The sequence below is a fragment of the Pollicipes pollicipes genome, unplaced genomic scaffold, assembly GCF_011947565.3.
Source record: "Pollicipes pollicipes isolate AB1234 unplaced genomic scaffold, Ppol_2.1 Scaffold_6138;HRSCAF=7277_pilon_pilon_pilon, whole genome shotgun sequence".
Lineage (NCBI taxonomy): Eukaryota > Metazoa > Arthropoda > Thecostraca > Pollicipedomorpha > Pollicipedidae > Pollicipes > Pollicipes pollicipes.
Window position 1 is genome coordinate 9,993,428 of NW_023596818.1, and position 20,407 is coordinate 10,013,834.

Genomic DNA, 20,407 nt, shown 5'->3' on the forward strand with positions numbered 1-20,407 from the left:
TGTCGTGTTGAAACAATTATGTTCATAAACCAGGGTCATTTTCTCATGCATTTCACACTGGATAATAATTATAGTGTTGTAGTTTTGAAAAGCATGAATATTTTCCTACTAGATTTGTTTCCGAATACTGACGCTTGTCGCCGTTCTTTGCCCAGGCCCGCGCATGCGCGTTTACTACATTGCAAATGGCGGATTTTGTTATTGTTAGGTGGCGCATATGAGGTTGAAAAAGCATTTTCGTTTTTCCTCCTCTTCCTTTTCTGGGTGAGTACGGAGACCTCTTCGAATTACAGAAACAGTTTCGAGCTTGACGTTCAAGGGCTATTTTTGAGCATACGTGCATCATTGGTGTGATACCGGTTTGTGTTATGTGGGCGTTTCGTAAATCTGGCAAACCGATGTTCACCGAGTATATTGCCGTTGATTGGGAGGTAGACGGCGCATTGATGCGGTATGTTCATCTTTTTAAATCTTTTTTTTAATAGCACATGCATGCACATGTACTGTTGGAAGCCTGGGACTGTGGTCCTGTAGAATTTCTCTCCCATTTGTCTACAATTGTGGAGCACACCTTATTCTACCCTTGCTGAAGTTTTTAATAAATTGTGATGCTTGTGGGCGTGCAGCTATGCACATGGCTAGCCTGTTTATATATCTGGTATGCAGCAATGAGTACTGGTTGTGAGATCTATGAACATTGGTGTCAAGTTGTTGCCACTCAACTACCTCTAGCTTTTCATCATGTAAGCAAGGCATGTAGTTTGGGAGGACATCTACATATTTTTTAGCCTTGGGCCAGTATTGTGAGAGGTGTTGATATCAAAATATAACCATATGGTATAACTGGATTACTTTGTTGCATAGTTTCATAGTCAATATGTGAATGCACTAGCCATGTTGTGACAATGATGTTTTATGATACGCATAACACTAGTATGTAATGCAAGGTTCAACTTGAAGATTATGTTTAAATAACCAGTAACCTATCAACCTTGAATTGGGCTATCATTTCTAAGAATACACATAGATTGAGAGTAAAGTTAAGCACTTATGACATCTGAGTTCATATTGAAGTGCTCTTCAGTATGTGATCAAGGACACAGTAGCAGGATAAAATAATGTCAGACTTTCTAATCAGCTTATGAAAACACTTATGAAGTGTCTCAGGCATAAATAGCCTAGGTATGTAATACCTTGAACCACATTTTATACCTTAAACCATGTGGGATATATTATGAGTTCTCCTTAACTGAATGCACTCTTCTTGTTTAAAAAAATCTTGTTATATTTTGATTTACAGATTGCCTTTTTATATGATATATGGGTATTCTAGGGCTGTGCTTGTTGGGCTGTTATTGAAATAGGCACTGAAAATGTAAATTCCTGTAAAACCAGTGCAGTTGTTACTAGTTTCAGAAGCCAATAGATTGCACACCTTTTGGTATAAATGCTTTGCCATAAATTTGTTCACACACTGCTTTTTGGTGCCCAAGTTACATTTCCTTTTTTGCATAAGCATGCAATAGGGAAATATGCCATGAACAAAGATAGTGCTTCATACCTGAAGACATGAAAGACCAAGCAAGTCTGGCATCTGCCTGAATCTATCATTGGAAGCCAGGGTGTCTAATATGTCATGCTCTGCTTTTATTCAGTTTGTGTGCATTAGACCATGAATTCAGGATGTGATTTTCATAGTTGTCCAAGACTGCTGGTCATTGAAAAATGTGTGATGGTACATTGATTTTATAGAGTAAAGCCCATTCTTTATCTGATGTATGCTCATACATTAATCAATTAGAAGTACCACTCATTTAGAGCACAACATGCATGCATGGCATATCTTGGTTGACATATTTTATGTGATTTATAGTTGTGTCCTCTGACAATACAATTTTTTAAAGCTTTGTCATAGTATGTTGTATTGCTGACACCTATGTACTTTTTCTTAGCACATGACAACAAAACTACCCATATTTTTTTCGATTTTAAACAATGCCTCACAATTGATCTGTTTGAAATTACTGCCATTGAAGCAATGTTTACTTTGTTTCTGTGCAGCATATTTTCAAATTTGAAATGTGTGCTCACCATATATCAAGTCATAGTTGTCTCAGTTCCACTTCAGGTACCTGAATGGCCTCAGGATCAATGTTCCTGTGTTTATTCTACATGGCCACATGTGAAGGAAAATCAAGAAGTTTTGAAACCAGATAAGATTTACATTGAATCATACCAGATATACTAACATTCAGGGTATAATTATTTTATAAAGTTGGTATAATGGGAATATTTTTAGTGCTGCATGCTGCATCAAGCTCTGGCCACACTGTGTCATGGTTTGATGTTCAAAGAGTTCATGGTAACAGACAGCTTTTCATGTGGACTTCCAGAGCCATTTTGAGATGGGCTGTCTTTATTAGGCTCCATGTAGGATATAGCAGTGCTGTGGCTGGGATCCAAAACCAGGATCAAAAGGTCAAAGATGGGCATGCTAATTACTACATCACCACTGCTCCTGTCAGGAAGAGTCTGCTGGGGATGCAAGAAAAGTGGTGAAAATGCTTCAGCCAGGCAAAGCATTCCCACACCATGTTTACAGGGATGCTTCTACTTAGAATTGCCCTGGGTTGCCATCAGCATAGATTCAATAATTGTTTGGGTGGGGTAGTAGGGGCAGGTGTAGCAGTTCAGTGAAATGTATATTGATTTGTCATGCGAGGTGGCACCAACCCTATACCTAGGCACCAAAATATTTTGTAGCTTTGTAGAGAGCTTTGGAATTGTTTGGGAGTTGCTAATAGTTGTCTTTGACTCAATGAAGCCTCTGAATTCAAGGCAAAGATACCATGTAGTGTGAGCCAAGTTTGGTTGTCTTAGCAGTAATGGGGAGCATTTTTCAAGAACTGTGGACACAATTTTCTGTGATTACTGGTATACACACAATCAGTTTGGCAGCTTAACATCCGGCATACACAAACTGAGTTTGTTTTCTTTGCATTGTATCAAAGTTTTTGTGGAAGCTGCATCTTCCTATGCACTGCAGTTAAGTTACAAGATTTGAGATGTGGTATAAATTTTGACCAAATGTCATTGGTCCCCAGAACCCAAAATTTGACAATATGGCAGTGATGTGCAAGAGTGCATACCACTGGAAATTGTTACATTCCAGAGTCCTGATCCTCCCTGGTGTTAACAGATTTTGTTTCTCACCCATATGCAATTGCTTGCTTAATTTTGTCTGGGTGTTACATGCCATGACAATAAGCTAGTGAGGAAGTTCACAAGTTGTTGCACATCTGAACATCCCAAATAATCCTGCATGTTGTGTTACTACCACATGAAATAATTGCTACAGCATTTATGTACAGCAGATTTTACCCCCATGGTAAATTTCCTGATCATGTTGTGTTGGGCAGTAGGCTTTACCAGTCTTTTAATGTGTTGGTGTGGATCTAACATTAGCAGGGGCTTGCATGATGTTATGGCAACGTGCACCAGCATTCCTGATTGCTTGCTTGGTGTAAGACTCCATCAATGAATAGATGCACTGTTTTGGTCATTAGCTAGCCATCATTTACCTGTGGTTGACAGCAGTGCCACTCCTTCAGAAAGTCAAGATTGTACCAGTTTTAACGCAGTAGTGGGATGTGTGTGTGACATGCCTATTTTGGATACAAAATTATATTCATGGCAGACATGGTAAGTAGTAAGGTGCATTTGCATATCAGGGGGCAGGGCATATTACTGCAAAAAATTTCAGATGAGTCCATTATGTTCTATGAGCTAGTCTGCCTACTACTACTAAGAGTATGTATGCCCTGTGCCATTACCTGACAGTTGTTCAATAGTTTCAGCATATCTAAGCAATTGCTAGTTAGATGAGTTGACTAGTTGTGTAATAATGCAATTTTGTACATCATCCATACCTTTTCAATAAGCCCCAATGACCCTGCATCTAAAACCTTACAAATCGTGTGGTGTTCGCTAAAGTGAACTGCCACAAGCGTTGCCACATTTGGTATATTTTGCAGCAATGATGAAATGACAACATGCAGGAATTTGAAATTATTTATGCTATATTTAATGTGCTCTTCATTGGGGATAGTGCCTGGTGCCTATCTCTACCTTGTACTTACCTCCATGGTGGTTACCTTCCATGAGTGAGATGCCCATTTCATGATTGCAGGCTGACTTTGGGATGCTTTGTGACCACAGCACAAGATGTTGGCATGTGTTCTCAACATCATGTTTGCTTACTCCAGTGGAGGTGTAATGTGCTTGGGCTAGCCTGTGTAAATGGATGAAATTGTCAAGAAGTCACTCTTCTGTAGAACATGTGGCAGGGAGATGGGTTTACAAGTTAAGCAATCAAACAATGTGCTTGTGAATGGGCTGACCTCAGTGGTTATAGTTTGGAACAAGTTGAGACTTGTTAAGCATATGGACACAAAGTGCATTTTATCTGCTAGGTTGTGATCATGCAAATCATATAACACATCCCATGTGTGGATACCTGCAAGGCTGAAACCTGTGTAGGCCCTAGATTGTGGCAGTTGTCCTTGTCTATTATCTTTCTTGTGTCTCATTGGTGTTTTACTTCAATAAGTAGGTAACAGCCAGGGGAGTATCTCTTACCAACAATTCGGGTTGTATTTGTGCGACAAAATTTGCACCTTTATGCAGTAAGCCCTCTTCCATGCATGCACTGAGAGGTTGATGCCATGCCATTGTGATAAGCACTCAGCCCATACTGTGACAGGTGTGCCAAAGCACAGGTGAACTGGAAATGCCAGGAATCACTCTTTGATTGTGCTGTGTTGTAATAGTTTGCTGTCTTGTTTCCCTGGCCAGTTATTAAGCTGTGGCAAAGCTGCATCTTAGTGCATTTGGATATTGTGAAGTTCCCACATGTTTGTGCTGACTGCATGTGGATACAGATGTCACACTCAATCATGGCTTCAGATGGACCTCCCTGTTTTCAGATATGGAGGAAGATAGTGGAGGGGAAATCGTGGAAGCAGTTATCACATGTGACGGTCATATTGACGATCCCAGTTTTAAGAAGAACTTCGGATCACTCCTGCGACGTTTGAAGAAGAGAATCACCGGAGGTCTCGGGATAGGTAAGCCGATGGCTCAGCTCATGGGTCCTGCTCTTGGGGGTGAAGGTCAAATGTGTGGTAAGTGCCAGATTTATAGTGAGTCTGTTAGATTCATACAGCTGGGTGGATACATTGCTGCCATAATTGTTTATGAGTATGGATGCTTTCATGTTGGCTTGCTGGTACAGATCATTAGCAAATTACATTACAATTTAGTGTATGGGCTGCCAAGTAGTGGCAATGTTTGACCACCGCAAGAACCTCCATTCTTGGTTAAGCCAGCACATGCTCAAAATGGTAAGATGTAGCTGAATCCTTTAATGAGCTGAATGCAACTTTATTGTGTTGTGTTATACTTGTGTGTAGAAGTAAAGAGCAAGAGGTTATCCTGAAAATAACACCAGGAGCGCATAATTCAGGAGCCTCACAAGGACAGGTTGTAGCTGGATAGGCACTGGGCATTGTGCTCAACTAGTTTAAACATTAAGAAGAGATGGGGGTTGGGAATAAGGTCTTCAAAGCATTACTGCAGATCTCAAAATGAGGTGCTTGAGTTGAGTTGCTGATGGTTATAGTAACTACAGATGGGCTGTTTAAGAATATTGGAGGATGTTTGAAACCCTGTGATCAGTAATACAATAAGGATGCTTGGTTGTAAGGATGCAACTCTTAATACTGTGGTGACCTTGCAATTAACAAGACTGCTGTCCAAAATCAAAAAGGTATAAGAGCCATTGATTAACATAGCATTTGACCTTTTGCCCTTGGATGGCAGAAGAGGATTAATCTTTGTTGTTGTTATTTTACGCAAGTGGTCATATCACTAGCATTTTTATAACATGAGTACAATCAAAGTTACATCACCATGCTTTGTCTTATGTATACACATTTAAGAAGTTGAGGTTCATAAGCTGATGTACCCTACATGGTGAATGTCTGAAATGTCCAAATGCAGAAGTCTTGCTCATTAATGAGCAAGTGCACCCTAAATGTAAGAGCTTAAGAAATTCAGCCACCTACTCGGAAACGCAAAAATGGGTATAAAACGTGGCTCTGTCATGAACAGGTTCTTTGCATGAGGGCTTTATATACAGTTGGAGTGGTACTTTTCTCACTGTAAGGGCTATCAAATATATTTTGTGAGCTGTAGTCCCGCTAATCGAAGGTCGTCTCACAGTGTAGTATTTGACGATCTTTCGATTCTGGGCACCTCAATCATGCATGCAATTACGCGGACAGGAAATGCCAGGGCTTTGCCCGCACATCAATTGGACGACGGATAACGCTGATAGCACTGTATGGTTGGAGGTATCGATCCTCCGGGCGGTGTTACGCTGGACGCGTTTGCGCTGCGCACGTGGGGAGCGGCGCAGGATGATTTCTGCCGGGCGGTGTCGGCCGGCTGATGTTGATGTGTGCTACCTGCTCTCAGCATCGGCCAGATGGCAGCTTCTTCCGGTGCTCTCACGGTGTTCTCCTGTTTTGGAATTTTTCCTGCTGTCCCGTGGCATGATGTTTTTTTACGTTTTTGCGCAATCTTTTGTCTGTCGTGCGGTATTCATTGTGCTTACGCACCCATGCGGTATGCAGTGTCACTCACGTATTGGTCTGTGTGCTGTTATTTGGAACCTGTGCGTGACCACCTTCATATCGTCCTGCTTGCTGTCCTAGAGACATCCGACCTTGGTTTCTGATGGGCAGTGTATAGTCGATGAGCCGGTGGCTTTCCGCTCGTACCCGGCCTCTCGCACCCTGCCCGTTAAGCCGTGCTGCGCGCAAGCCCATTGAGCTTGCTCCTCTGCTGTTGAGGGTGCTGTGCTCGGCTCGGCCAAGTTACGGACTGGCTAGTATAACGCCCTCGTAGCTTACGTCATGTCATGGTGCGCGATCAATGGCACGCGTGCGTGTTGTCCCCGCGCAACACACACTGCCACTGTAAGTCATTCGGGTGTGTCTGATGGGATTTCACGGCCCTCTCGTGGGCCCGTCTGTTTCACCGTACGCCATGAGCTGCAGTGTACGTGTGATAGCTCTGTTGTTGCGTGAATGGGGAGGCCACGCGCAGGCTGCTGTTCAGATTGTCTGAAGCTGTACGTGGTTGTGCTGCAAAGCGGCGTCCCAACCCGCTTTGTAAATATTTGCCATCGGATAATGGCTTCCTCCCACTCATCACGCGTTTCCACCGCGACGCCTGGGTGCGTGTCCACACGACGGGTTCGTGTGCTAATCCAAATGGGTGGTGAAAGGGGACGAAGCGTTTCCGTATTGTCCCGGAAACAGGTGCGAGCCAGGAACTACGTAGCGCTGCAGTTCGACGGTAACCAGGTCTTGCCACTTGTTTGGGAACTGATGCTGCTGTCGGCCAGAGCGTCTGACGCAACTGGCATTTACAACGGTCACTGTAGCTCGTGGGTTCATTTCGGCGCCCAGCCGTCCGCTGGTGAGTGGTGTGAGCCTTCGGCCGGGGCGGCGCCGCGTCTGACGCTCGGCCTCCGCTCCGCCAGGGCCCGATCTGGTGGTGACCAAGATGGAGCCGTGGAACTCTGTGCGCGTGACGTTCAGTGTGCCGCGTGAGGCGGCGCTCCGGCTGCGACAGCTGGCGCAGCAGGGTGACGCCACGCTGCGCACGCTGGGCATCCTCACCGTCCAGGTGGAGGGAGACCAGGTGAGCCCCCCCCCCCCCGCGTTATCTTAAAGCCGGTGGCGCGGTTTTGCGGGCGGCCTGACGCTGTTTTGCCTGTGTGCACCGCCGAGGCGGCGGGCTAGGCCGGGTTTTGTTTGCAGCGGACAAGAGGACCGCTTTTCCGATGGGAAATGTTTAACGACGGTAAAGTGCCGCCGTCTAACGGCCGTTAACTATTTAGAGGAATAAGCCGGTTTGAGTGTGCTGTTGGTTTGGACGGGCGGCACGGCGCGGGCGGTGTTTCCCCGCGCTGGTTTGTGTTTCCGTGCCTTGACGGTGTGCCGCGCGTTCGCCACAGGTGATCTCGCTCACGCTGGCCGGCCGCAACAACGGGCCGCCGCAGGAGATCGTGCTGCGTACAGAGGAGGCGGGCTCGGCGTCGGCGCCGCAGCGCAGCCTGGCCGAGCTGATGGCCGGCGGCGGCGGCGGCGGCGAGCGGGCGCCGGTGCCGGCCGCTGCGCCCGCGCCCGCGCCGCCCACCTTCCGCAGCCCCAACGTGGTAGCGCCGGTTAGCCAGCCGCTACCGTATCCGGCGAAGCTGCAGCAGCGCACCAGCGCGGCGGCCACGTACCCATTTAACAGCATGTCGCACGCGGCCGCGGCCGCTGTGCAGCACCGCGAGCTGGCGCCACCACTGCCCCCGCCGCCGCCGCCACCGTACCCGGGAGGCGGCCAGCAGCAGCAGCAACAGCCGCAGCAGCCACCGCAGCAGCAGCAGCAGCAGCAGGCGCCACCGCCTCCGCCGCCTCCACCGCCACCGCCGCCGCAGCAGCAGCAGCAGACGGCGGTGCTGGCCAGTGGCGCGACGCGGGAGGCAACGCTCAAGGCCCCGGCCCTGAGCGCCTCCAGCATGTCGAGCATGGGCAGCCCGCTGCTGGTGAACCTGCTGAAGAACGAGGCGCCCTCATCGGAGGCGCCGCACCACGTCGGCCGCGCGCCGCCGCCGCAGTCGCAAGCGGCGCGGCTGTCAGCGCCTCAGCAGTCGGTGCGACTGGCGCTGAAGCACCGCATGTCGCCAGTGCTGCAGCTGCCGCAGCGCGGCTCGCCGGTGGCCGTGCAGCAGGTGGTGCGCCGCTCGCCGGTGGGCGCGGCTGTGCGCGGTGCGTCGCCGGCCGGGCTGGCGCAAGCGGCGCGACACTCGCCCGTGCAGCTGCCGCTGCGCGTCTCGCCCGTCCAGCTGCCGGGCTCGCCGGCGGCGCGCGTGTCGGCCGGCCCGGCCGTGGCGCGGCCGCACCCGACGCGCGTGGCGCTCGTGGCACACCCGGGCCGCCACCACGTTGTGGCAGCGCACGGCGCGCAACCGGTGGGCAACGGCGGTCTGGTGCTGGTCAACAACGGGCCCACGCGGCCCGGCCAGCAGCCGACGCGCGTCTACTCGGCTCAGCTGCACCACGTGAAGCAGGCGCGGCCGACACTGCACCAGGCGCTGTCGGGCGCGCCGCGGCCGGCGCCTCACCGGCCCGAGGCTGCGCCGCGGCCCGCCCAGCTCGGCTCGTCCGCGTCCTCCTGCTCCTCCTCGGTCCAGATCCGTCCCGGCCTGGCGGCGACAGGCGGCGGCACGGCCGCCGCCACCTCCGCCACCTCCTCCCCGCCAGCGCCGCTGGCCAAGGCGCACCTCAGTCCTGGCTCCTCGCAGGGCGGCGCCGGAGCCGCGCACGCCTCAGGTAAGCCCCGCCAGCTCCTTATCAACCCTCTGACCGGCCTGCTCGAGCCCATGCCGACGAGCGACAGCAGCTCGGACAGCGAGCCGGAGCGCGCGCGCTCGCCGTTCCCTGACAACTCCAACTCCATCTTCTCGGACGAGGAGTCGAACCAGAGCCTGCCCAACATGTCCGACTCGGAGGCGAGCAAGCTGTCGCTGCTGAGCGGCGAGTCGGCCGGCCGGCGCGCCAGCCGCGGCGGCACGCCCAGTCCGCGTCCCGTCTCCACCAGCCCGGCCGCCGAGAAGATCAAGCTGCGCCTCAAGCTGGAGCGCGCCGAGCCTGTCAGCCCGGTCAGCCCCACCTACAAGGTTGACGTGTCGTTCGGCAGCGGCGGCGGCGGTGGCGGCGGCGGCGGCGGTGGCGGCGGTGGCGGCGGTGGCGGTGGCGGCGGCGGCGCGCCTCGCCGGCCCGACCGCGCCGCCGGCAACGGCGCCGCGCCCGCCGCGCCCGCCGCCGCCGCCGGCGAGGAACCGCGCGTGCCGCCGCTGCACATCTCGCTGCGCGGACGCAACGCCGCCGTGGTGGTGTCGAAGGACGGCGGCGAGCGCGCCGTCGTCAAGTCCAAAGACAAACTGAAGCCCAAACTGAAGAGTACAAAGGACAAGGAGGACGCGCCCGCGGATGCCTTACTGGCTGCGGTCGACGAAGGGCCGCTGAAAATTAAGGTGAAGGACCCGGGCCTGAAGAGCAGGCCGAAGGATAAGGACAAATTGAAGCGTGCGAAGCGGAAGGAGGACAGCAGTGATAAGGCGTTGAGTGTGAAAGTGGTGAAACCGTGCGAGAAGGACGCGACCAGCGGCGGGCCCAAAGAATGTCGGGCGAACCACATGTTTGGTAAGCCGTCTTCCGACTACCTGTTGGCATGTGTGAATGTCCCACTCCACGGGTGCGCGACTTCGGTGGCGGTCCTCCTGCATGACTTCCTGTGGGGTGTCTTTATTGGTTATCATTTATCCGTTTTACGACTGCTGTTCCAAGCGAGGTGTTCGTACTCATTGGTGACGGATGTGTCAGTTTGGACGTAAAATCACTCCCCAAATTAGGTGATAATAACGTGATAAATTATGGGGGAGGCTTGCAAGTTTATCTTCGTTTATTTGATTATTTATGGCACCAGTGTCTCAGAGTTAACACTTGCATGCCTGGGGCCATAAGTGAACAATTTATGACCGATGTGTGCCACTGTAGTTGAAACTGCTTGGCACAACTAGGGTTATTGCAACAGTTTGTGCTCCATGGAGCTTACGACGGCCGGACAGGGACCGGTGGGAATAATTGTTATATTAGTTCTTTTTTGCTGATGGAATGAAGAACTGAACTGGGAACTAGTCATTATGATTGCCCTAAGTTTGGGTTCATCATGCTAATTATGCCTGCTTGCGCCGGTAGCATGAAAGAGCGTGATGGCCATACGAGGATGTAAAGGCGGGTTGTTGTTTTTACCACAGTAATCAGTTGAAGGAGTTAAGCGTAATCATGGGGGAGTTTTGCACATGACCGCAGGTCCTCTTGGATACCTTTCCAGGTTTGAAACAAGGGCGGCTCAGTCTTTTTGAAGACATTGGCATGGTTAACGCACGAAATTCGGGCCTTTTGTGCCGGTCGAAATAGGAGAATAACTGTCGTGGCATAAGACCGTAATTAATTAGTTCGGCACGACCTGGTTAGAGGCTACCGGTGGGCGCCGGGACCGGTGCGGTCTCGAGCTGGGCCAGTCAGCGCGCCCGTGAGACATACGACCTGGATAGAGGCTACCGCTGGGCGTGGGGACCGGCGCGGCCTCGAGGCGGGTCGGTCGGTGCGCCCCCAAGGCGTACTGCGTGCAGGAGAAAAGCTTATGACGGCGAGAGTATCCAGCAGGATGTCGATCCGTGTTGAGTGGGGAGATTGCGTCACAGCCTGCGGGCCAGACGGCTGTTTGCTCTCATGTTGGAGCTTTGTTATTGGTGGGAGATCGTGGCGGGGTGTGTGGTGGCTTATATTATAATAATTATTATAACGATAACTGCATAACTGACATGATGAAATGCGGTCCAGCCAAAACTCGAATGATTTTGAAAGCGATAGGACAGATGGTTTTACGCCGACGGCAGGTGGCACTGAGCGAACAAACATTGCCTCTAATTGAGCTTGGTGCAAAACTTATCCGAAGCCGCAATGCAAGGGGTGGAATTCGTGTTGCTTGATTGAAATGACGCCGCTTATGATAGTTGCATATTGCCTATAATGCGTGGGCTTCAATAGTAATGTATGTAATGCCTGCCGAGTGCAGTTTCGGGATATACCCTAATGCTGAATTGGACATGGTCACGTGCAATCGTTCCCTTAAGTGATAGAATTTAAAAATTATGGTACGTCACGCAAAAAAAATCGGAAAAATTTAGTGGAGTGGAGAGTGAATGTTTATGTTTGGCTAAAACCCGGCAAAGGGGTAATTTTTTCACACTGATTCACGCTATTAACGTTAACTGCTATGGAGTTGTCTATTTGCTCGTCTTGTTTCGCGATGGCGTCATTTTTACATAACTACCCTTCTGGGCGACGCCTCTAGAGGGATTCTTTCTCACCGTCCTTACGATATATCGTCTAAAACAAGCACTTGCCAAAAACATATGCAAACGAGGCCCGCTGGCGGGTGTTAAGCGCCACATTGTGGATGGCTCCGGGGCCGACGAAAACATCGCGACGTTAAAGGGCCACAAGTCAGACTAATGGCAGCCATGTTAGTCCGGACATGGCATGTCGTGCGCTGCCTGCTCAGCAGTATGTGCTTGTGGACGTAGCATGAGCTGCCGAACGCGTTTATTTATAATTATGAGACATCAGCCGTGGCGTCGTTTGTTAGCTTAACCTGTTTCTCTCACGTGTGATGAGCTGCAGTGAATTTTATGTGGGTAGGGATGATGAATATGATCGTTTTGGGACCGCTAACGGCGTCAGGTAAGTGTTCACGTTGGAAATGTGGCTTTGTTAATTGTAGCTGATCGGCCACAGAACCATCGTCCGTGTAGCATGCGGTGCACTCTTGCTGTCGTGTGTGGAGTCCGCCCGAATGTGTCGGTCGGCGCCGGGGGGCTCGTCGCACGTCGCATCTGATATATCCGTCGCCGTGGTGTGTTCCCGCGGGGGCGGCGCCTCCGGTGACGTCGGCCCGGGCTGGCGCCTCGGCGCCCTTCCGTGCCCGTCGCCCTTGGAGTGCCGGTCCCTCGAGGCGGCGGCTGCCGATTACGGAGCGAGGTCTGTGTAACGTCGTCGTCGGGTCGCGTTGCACAATTTCAGCGTAAACTGCTGGGCCTCCGTATCGGGCAGGGCAAACTAGCTTGCGCAAATCCGCCCCGCGCTGACTGACCGCTGGGGATCGCTGCTGCACCCAAGCCATGGGCTTTAGCGCTGAGATGTCGGCCGTGCCCGCAGGCCTCCACGACGACCTGGACCTGAAGCACATCCCGCCGGTGCCGCCCGAGGACATCTTCTCGCCGGACCCGTGGGAGTCGCCGCCGGCGCGCGCGGCCCCCGAGCCGGCGACGACGGTGGCCGCGGCGCCGGCCGCCGCCGCCGCCGCGCTGGCGCTCAGCGTGGCCGCGCTGCCGGCGCAGAAGGCGGCGCCGTCGCCGTCGGCGGCACCCGTCACCGTGGCGGCCGTCACCTGCGTGCACCCGAGCCCGGCGGCGCTGGAGGGCACGCTGCGCTCCGGCCGCGCCGAGGGCGACGCGCTCCGCAAGGAGGTGCTCACCCACTGTCTGGAGAAGAAGGTGAACGACGTAGGCGCTGCCACGTCGGCGTCGGCCGCGCGGCTAGGCGAGGCGCTGGGCGGCTCTCTGGCGCTCACCAAAGTGGAGGGCCTCGACAGCCCGTCGGTGACGCCCAAGGGCGACCCCAGTAATGGCCAGGGCGAGGACTCGGGGATCGAGTCGATGGACACGCAGTCGGAGAAGAGTCCGAACCAGGAGGAGAGTCCCCACCGCAAGGAAGAACTGGACAGTGAAAAGCACGAACCGTCGTCCCAGGGCCATAAAACTGAACCGCTTACGGACCAACCGTCGGAACGAGTGCCTTCCCGTACCTTCAAAACGGAGAGCATACAAGTGACTGTAAATACGCACAATTCAGTTGATAGTGTGTGTCCCGCTGCGAATGTCGCGAGTGAAAATCCCACCAGTGTTTCAGGTGACGATAAAGTACAAGTTGTGATTAGTGTAGGTAAACAGGAGGAGTCGGTCATCTCCAACAGCTCAAACCCACCGGAGACGCGCGCCAAGGCGGCGGACGCGCCCAAGCCGCCGCCGGAGCCGTCGGGCGAAGCGGCGGCGGCGGCGGCGGCGTTAGCGCCGTCGGTGCAGTCAGCGCCGACAGCGCCACCAGCGCCATCAGCGCCGTCAGCGCCACCAGCGCCGTCAGCACCACCAGCGCCGTCAACGCCATCAGCGTCACCAGCGCCGTCAGCACCACCAGTGCCGTCAGCGCTATCAGCGTCACCAGCGCCGTCAGCGCCGTCAGCCCCACCAGCGCCACCAGTGCCGTCAGCGCCGTCAGCGCCACCAGCACCGTCAGGCGCCATCAGCGCCACCAGCACCGTCAGCACCGCCAGCGCTACCAGCACCGCCAGCACCGCCCGCGGTGGCTACGGCGGCCTCGCTACCAGCGACGTCTGTGCCGTCCGCGACGCCAGCGCCGGCAGCGACGCTAGCGACGGCAACGCCGGCAACGACGGCAGCGACGCCGGCAACGGCAGTGACGGCAGCGCCGGACGCGAAGTCAGCGCCGGCAGCGACGCCGGCGACGGCAGTGACGGCAGCGACGGCAGTGACGACAGCGACGGCAGCGACGCCAGCGACGCCAGCGACGCCAGCGCCATCAGTGCAGCCGGCGGCGCCGGCGGTCCCCACCCGGGCGACCGCGCTAAAGGCGCCGCCGGCCGACGCAGAGCCGGCGGTGGACAAGAGCGCGCCCGGTCACGCCCAGCGGGCCAACATCAACAACATCGTGGCCAAGCTGCAGCGCGGCAGCGAGCCGGCCGGCGAAACCGCCGCCGCTGCTGCCGTGGCCGTCGACTTCGCGCCTGGCCAGAGCGGCACGCCGGAGCCGGCCGCCGATCGGGCCCCGCCCGCGGCCGGCGCCGCCGCTCCGTCCGCCGCTCAGCCGGCAGGCTCGACTGCAACGCCAGCGGCGCCGGCGCCGGCGCCCGCCGACGAGGAGGCGTCCGTCCAGCCGAAGCAGGAGGCCGAGGCTCCGACGGAGCAGACGACGCCCGTGACTTCGACGGCGACGGTGGTCGCCCCGGCCGCGGCGGCAGCGGTCAGCACGCCTCCGCCGCCCCCTCCGCCACCGCCTCCGCCACCACCGGCGGACGACAGCAAGCCGCCGGTGCCCGCCGGCCGCACCACGCCGCTGAACCTGCCGCCCGGTTCCAAGATGCTGCCCATCAAGCTGATCAAGGCGGTGAACCCGGCGGCGCGCGCTGGCGCCAGCTCGCCGCAGGCGGCGGCGCCGCTGCAGCCGTCGCCGCTGCGGAGCGCGCCGCCGGCCGTGGCGCCCAAGGTGCCGGCGGCGACGGCGCGGCCTGCTGAGCGCGAGCCGTCGCCCGAGCCGCCGGTGCTGAGTCCGGCCGTGTCGGGCGAGGCGCCGCTGTCGGCCATGCGGCGCAGCGACTCGAAGGAGCTGCCGCCCGACCTGGAGCAGCCGACGGCCGACGAGCCGGAGCTGCTGCGCGTCAAGCCGCCGCTCTACACGTACTCAAACCCGGATAAGGCACGTGACCCGTCGACGGGCGGCGCCGACTCGGCCGAGCCGGACGACGCGGCCGACGCCGTCGCTGCCGCCGTCGACCCGTCCTGTCTGCTCAAGGAGATCCTGCTGCACAAGGAGGCCGTCTCCAAGGTGGAGTCGGACCACTCCTACCTGAAGCCGAGCCGCAAGAGCCTCGAGGAGCTGTCCATCCAGATCCCCGAGGAAGGCGAAGAGAAGCGAACCACGCGCAGCACGCGCGCGCACTCGCGCCTGCACAGCCCGACCGTGGCCAGCCCGACGCCGGCGCGCGTGGCGGCTGTCGCCAGCCCGCGCCCGGGCAAGCGGCGCCGCTTCGAGTCGGGCGGCAGCTGCGCCAGCGCCGCCGAGGAGCCGACGCCGGCGGCGGCGGCGCGGCGCGCCGACACGCCCGACGCCGGCGACGTGGCCGGCCCGGAGCGCTCGCGACGCCGCTGCTCGGAGAACGCGGCCGGCCTCATCAAGGCGTGTATGGGCATGGACGAGCACCGCACGCGGCCCGGCACGCCCAACGCCACCGGCCGGCGCGAGGAGCCGGCGCGCCGCACCGCCAGGGCCGCCAAGAAAGGTGAGTGCAACCCCCGGCAGTCGGTGCAGCTGCTGTGCTGGGCTGTCAGCTGCCTGTTCGGTCGCTGCAGATTGGGAATGCCAGGTGGCCGGGATTTCGTGCCGTGGTATTTGTTGATGATGCTGGCGGAAATCGCTGTGAATTTGTGTGTTACGCCTTCGGGCGATGATGGGATAGATTACGCAATAATTCGGATGAAAATGAACGGTTCAACACTTAATGTGTGGTGAATTACGTGTTCCGGTACTGCGATGTAGCCACCAAGGCGATAAACAATGAATGCCAGCGTCGTTATTGAAATGAGTATAACGCCAGCGTACGTAGTGCTGTGCTTACCGTTGATTGTATACACCGCTACTGTGTTCAGGATGCACTTCCTTGCTCTCATAATGTATGCCATTATGTCCCATCGAGGTCGAGTTCGCGTTATGTAACGACGCGAGTGAGATGGCGCAGCCGTGCGGCCGCTGGTGACCGCAAGACAGCGATGTGCCGCGCCGTCCCAAACACAGGCACCGCGCGGCGACTTTGCCTGAGTCCGTCGCGCGGTGCGCCACCGGGCGCCGCCGGGCGACGTGTCCGGCGCGCGCCAGCCGCTGACCGCCGCTGTGGCACTCGCAGAGGACATGTCGGACGACGAGTCGGACCGGCGCTCGACGCGCAGCACGGACGAGCCGCGTCCCAACAGCCGCACCACGCCGCGCGCCAACCACGCCGGCGTCTCCTCGCCGGCGCCGACGCCGCCCGCGGCGGCGGCCGCTGCGGCAGCCGCCGCCGCCGTCAACAGCAGGACCGACGAGAAGCCCGGCCAGGAGCGGTGAGTTGACCAGGCGGCGACGGGTGGGGGTGAGCGTTCGTCTCGCCGGTACGAGCCGGATGTTTCACGGTCGCTGTCAGGCCCTCTTCCGTGCTAAATGATCCAGGTGTGCCAGATTCCCCTTGCGGGAGGTGGATCAAACCGCCGCCGTGGTCTCCCTTACATGTTACGTCGCGAGTTCGCTGGTGCGCTGAGCGGCGCCGCTCAGCGCCCTGTGTGCGCGGCGGCGCGGCGGCGAGGCGGCCGCGTGACCGACCGGTACCTGAGCGCCGTCGGCTCGTCGGCAGGTCGAGTGGGCGGGCGTCGCGGTCGCGGGCGCGGGAGACCACGGCGAGCAGCCGGTCAGGCTCGGCCGAGTCGCTGGACGGCGGCGCCGGCCGCAGAGGCCGCCAGCCGGCCAAGGCGCGGCCCAAGGAGCCGCCCGAGCCAGAGCGCGACACCAACAACGTCAACAAGCGCAAGCTGCGCAACAGTGGCGCCGGACAACTGGGTGAGTGGGGCGTGGCGAAGGAGATCGCGGCGGTCCAGTCTGGGTGGTGTCGTAGCCCACGAGCTTATTTTCTTTGTATTTGCGATGCCGGATGTACATATATATATATATATATATATATATATATATATATATATATATATATATATTTACATTTGTCATATAACAAGTTATGGGACGGAACAGTACCCACATTTCAAGTCTTTGTACTTGTAAGAGCAGCATTGCAACACTTGAAGCATGATCAGTGGGTGGAGGACTCTGGGTCACATGCATATTATAATAAGTGCACCACATAGTTCGATAGCGGGCTTGTACAACGCCTTGTTTTTGGTTGTCCTTAATTTCTGATTGGTTGTGCCGTTGCTCCGGAACGGTGAAAACGGCACAGCACGCACGAAAACAGCACTTTAACCTTCCACCGGTTAATGCTGGTTGTATCCGGCTAAAACCAGTAGTCCAGATGTCTCAGTGACCAATTTCAGCCAGTTCAGATGACGCCTCTGCTGTCAGTGTTTGGCCTGTCATGCTGTCAAAGCGTGTGTTTATATTGCCAATCTCGTTCTAACGCTAACGCCAGCTCCGGTGGCTGCCTTGTTTTAGCTAGTGGTTTCAAGATGTTTGAGAGAGGGTCTTGCTGTTCCTTCATGTTTTTCGATGGATCAAGTTTAGAGGGGAGAATGCTTGCTAATTTATTGCTGCGATAAGTTGTCCTATGGTATGAGCGGAATTTGGAGAGCGTCAATGGAGGGCGTTTGTAATCGCTGCACCTCGCATTCGACGCTGACAGCTGGCAAGTAATTCAGAGCGAACGTTAACATTTCTGATGGTGTATATGTGTATGCATTTAACCTGTTAACACCGTTGACATTTCTGATGGTGTATATATGTATGCATGCATGCATACATACATGCACACACATCACACACATGCATATATGTATACATACACACCCTACATGCACAACACATATATGCCTGTGCTCATGCATACACATACGCACATGCCTACACACATGCATACATAAACACGTACGCACGCACGCACGCACGCACGCACGCACGCACGCACGCACGCACGCACGCACGCGCGCACGCACGCACATACATGCATACATACGTACATACATACATACATACACGCCTACACACATAGATACATGCGTCATACAGAAACACACTCATATATTTACTGTTGCGCGGCTGGAAAAGAAAAACCTTTCGGTCCCAGTCGACAGACGGATTCACGGCAGGTTCACACAGCACAAAGGTGCTGCGGTCACTCTGTCGGCGTTGACCTTGGTCCTGTAACCCCCTCTCTGTAAGCGCTGTAAACCGGCGGCTTCCCAGACGGTCCCGGGGGGCCTACCGCGTTTTCCGAATCCGGATAGCTTCCGGTTAATCATGCCATTCCGAATTAATCTGTGGTTAAACGAGCAGTTGTTGAGCCCCTGTCGCTAGTGCCCCTGAACCGAAGACCGGGTCCCGATTCCGTGTCTGATATGGCGCTACGTTGTTCACAGAGTCAGTAGTCGTGACGGTCGGGCTATTTTTGCTGCGGTTGACATTTACGAAATGTCATGCCGCTGACGCATGGCTGCCAGCACTTCAGGGAACCCACTATCGCTTCGTCTCTGATATGCTTTCTTTTGGTCGCAGCTGCCAGGCCTGCCATTTGTGGTTCAGCTGTTAATGCTATTATAAGGAGTTATGTAATCATCTCAACAAGAAGCTGGGGTGAATTGTGGGTGTTCAAGTTGTTTTATAATTATATTTGATGTTTATTACCTTTATTTATATGGTATTTCGCAGAACATGGCGAATATTTACCCAAAAAGATACTTCTGGTGCGCATTCTTCACGTGTTCCCGCTGATGTGCGATGATTGGACGGGGTCCAAATATCCCGACACCATCTGCCATGTGCAGCCGGCATTACGTGCGTCTTTACCGGCGTGCGGTTGCGGCGCTTGCGCGTAGACATGACTTGAATGTGTTTCCATGTCGCTCAAACGTTCTCCTTTTCAGATTCGGACGCATCCACGGTGGCGAAACGAAGGCGGGTGTCACGGGACAAGTGATGCCGTCGCTGTGCCATGGAGGGGTTTGGTTTTCGCCCGTTTTCCTTAGTGCAATTATGTCATGAAATTTAGATTAGAACCTGTGTCGGCGGCGCGCGCTGCCGCCCCGCCCCGCCCCGCCCCAGTCCCTTCAGTTATGCAGCGTGCCGCCGCGGGGGTGCGTTCCCCGCCGCCGGCTGCTGGTTGCGTTCAGCTATGTGGAGCCTGGTGTACCCGTGATCTCGCAATAATGAACTTTGGGGTCCCGCGCCGGCTTCGGGTGGCCAATTGGCTTGCGAATAATTATGTTTAAGCCTTTTATTGTTGCGAATTAATGAGTTTACCTGCATAATGTGATACGACAGTGTCGGACACGAGGGAGGGCTTGCACGTTTTGAAGGAATCTGCGCTTGTGTGGAGATCAGATCATGTCTTAAACCTCTGCAGCACTGGGCTCGTGTGAGGCTGTCTGGTTTGTTGACATGAAGACATCCTGTGCATTGGCGTACAGAAATTTACTATCACATTGGTGTAAATACTGTTGGCTGACTGTCGCGTGAGTTGCGTGTTACTCTCATCATGGTCAGGAGAGCTACAAATATTTACGCACGTGCGCGATGTGTAGTGTTCGTTGGCGCGTGACAACCGCAGGCAGATTGTCGGCTACATAAGCGAGAGTCATGTAAATAGTCCCTTCCCGACGTGGCATAACCTTTTTTATGGAAACAACACGTACTTTGCTCGCCCACTGCTCGCAGATATTGTAAATACCTAATGGTGTACATTAGTTGTGTAAGAGTACGACATTATGTACACAAATCGTTAAATCCACGGACATAAAGGACTCGTTGTTTTAATGGGCGGTGAGGAGTTCAGGCACTCCACGGGCTGGTGATGAGGTGGGAAGCTGCTCTGCGGCCAACAGGTGTAGTGAAAACACTACCCTGGAGCGCGGTGTGTCGCCAGTAGCTGACGCAGACGGCGCGCGGCCAGAGTTGGCACCGAGAGGGCCCCGGGCCGCTTAGCCAACCGTGCTCTCCTGCCGCGGCGGTGGGCGCGGGGGCGGCCGGCGCCGGTGCCGACATCCACTGGCAGCGCGTGGGGCGATAGACGGGGTGTGTGTGTAACGCATGTATGGGCGCGGATGAAGCAGTCATTCGGCGGCAAAGAAGTGCACGGCACTCTTCTCCGAACGGTGGGTGAGCGGCGCGGCTTCGCC

At 55.0% G+C, this 20,407-nt stretch overlaps 1 protein-coding gene and 1 long non-coding RNA gene across 2 annotated transcripts; both read left to right on the forward strand.

The window, feature by feature from the left end:
- Positions 1 to 187: 187 nt before the first annotated feature.
- LOC119106177 (titin) lies at positions 188 to 16,643 on the forward strand. Its single transcript, XM_037229785.1, has 15 exons — positions 188 to 264; positions 4,986 to 5,126; positions 7,610 to 7,770; positions 8,087 to 8,395; positions 8,558 to 8,717; positions 9,075 to 9,190; positions 9,347 to 9,815; positions 9,891 to 10,325; positions 12,906 to 13,009; positions 13,136 to 13,786; positions 14,397 to 14,500; positions 14,846 to 14,930; positions 15,081 to 15,533; positions 15,609 to 15,822; positions 16,444 to 16,643. The coding sequence occupies exons 2-15, from the start codon at positions 4,988 to 4,990 to the stop codon at positions 16,641 to 16,643; spliced, it is 3,600 nt and encodes a 1,199-aa protein (XP_037085680.1). The 5' UTR covers positions 188 to 264; positions 4,986 to 4,987.
- Positions 16,644 to 16,937: 294 nt separating this feature from the next.
- LOC119105754 (uncharacterized) lies at positions 16,938 to 20,032 on the forward strand. The gene is made up of 2 exons (XR_005095064.1): positions 16,938 to 17,129; positions 19,157 to 20,032. It is a non-coding gene; the product is annotated as an uncharacterized LOC119105754 (long non-coding RNA).
- The last annotated feature ends 375 nt before the right edge of the window (positions 20,033 to 20,407 follow it).

Excerpts from the sequence above, each read along its gene's own strand:
- LOC119106177 (XM_037229785.1), top strand. The coding sequence starts at position 4,988 with ATGGAGGAAGATAGTGGAGGGGAAATCGTGGAAGCAGTTATCACATGT. Across the intron at positions 8,396-8,557 it reads CGCACGCGGCCGCGGCCGCT|CAGCAGCAGCAGACGGCGGT; the intron begins GTGCAGCACCGC and ends CCGCCGCCGCAG. Across the intron at positions 15,534-15,608 it reads CGACGCCGGCGCGCGTGGCG|CCGACGCCGGCGGCGGCGGC; the intron begins GCTGTCGCCAGC and ends GCCGCCGAGGAG.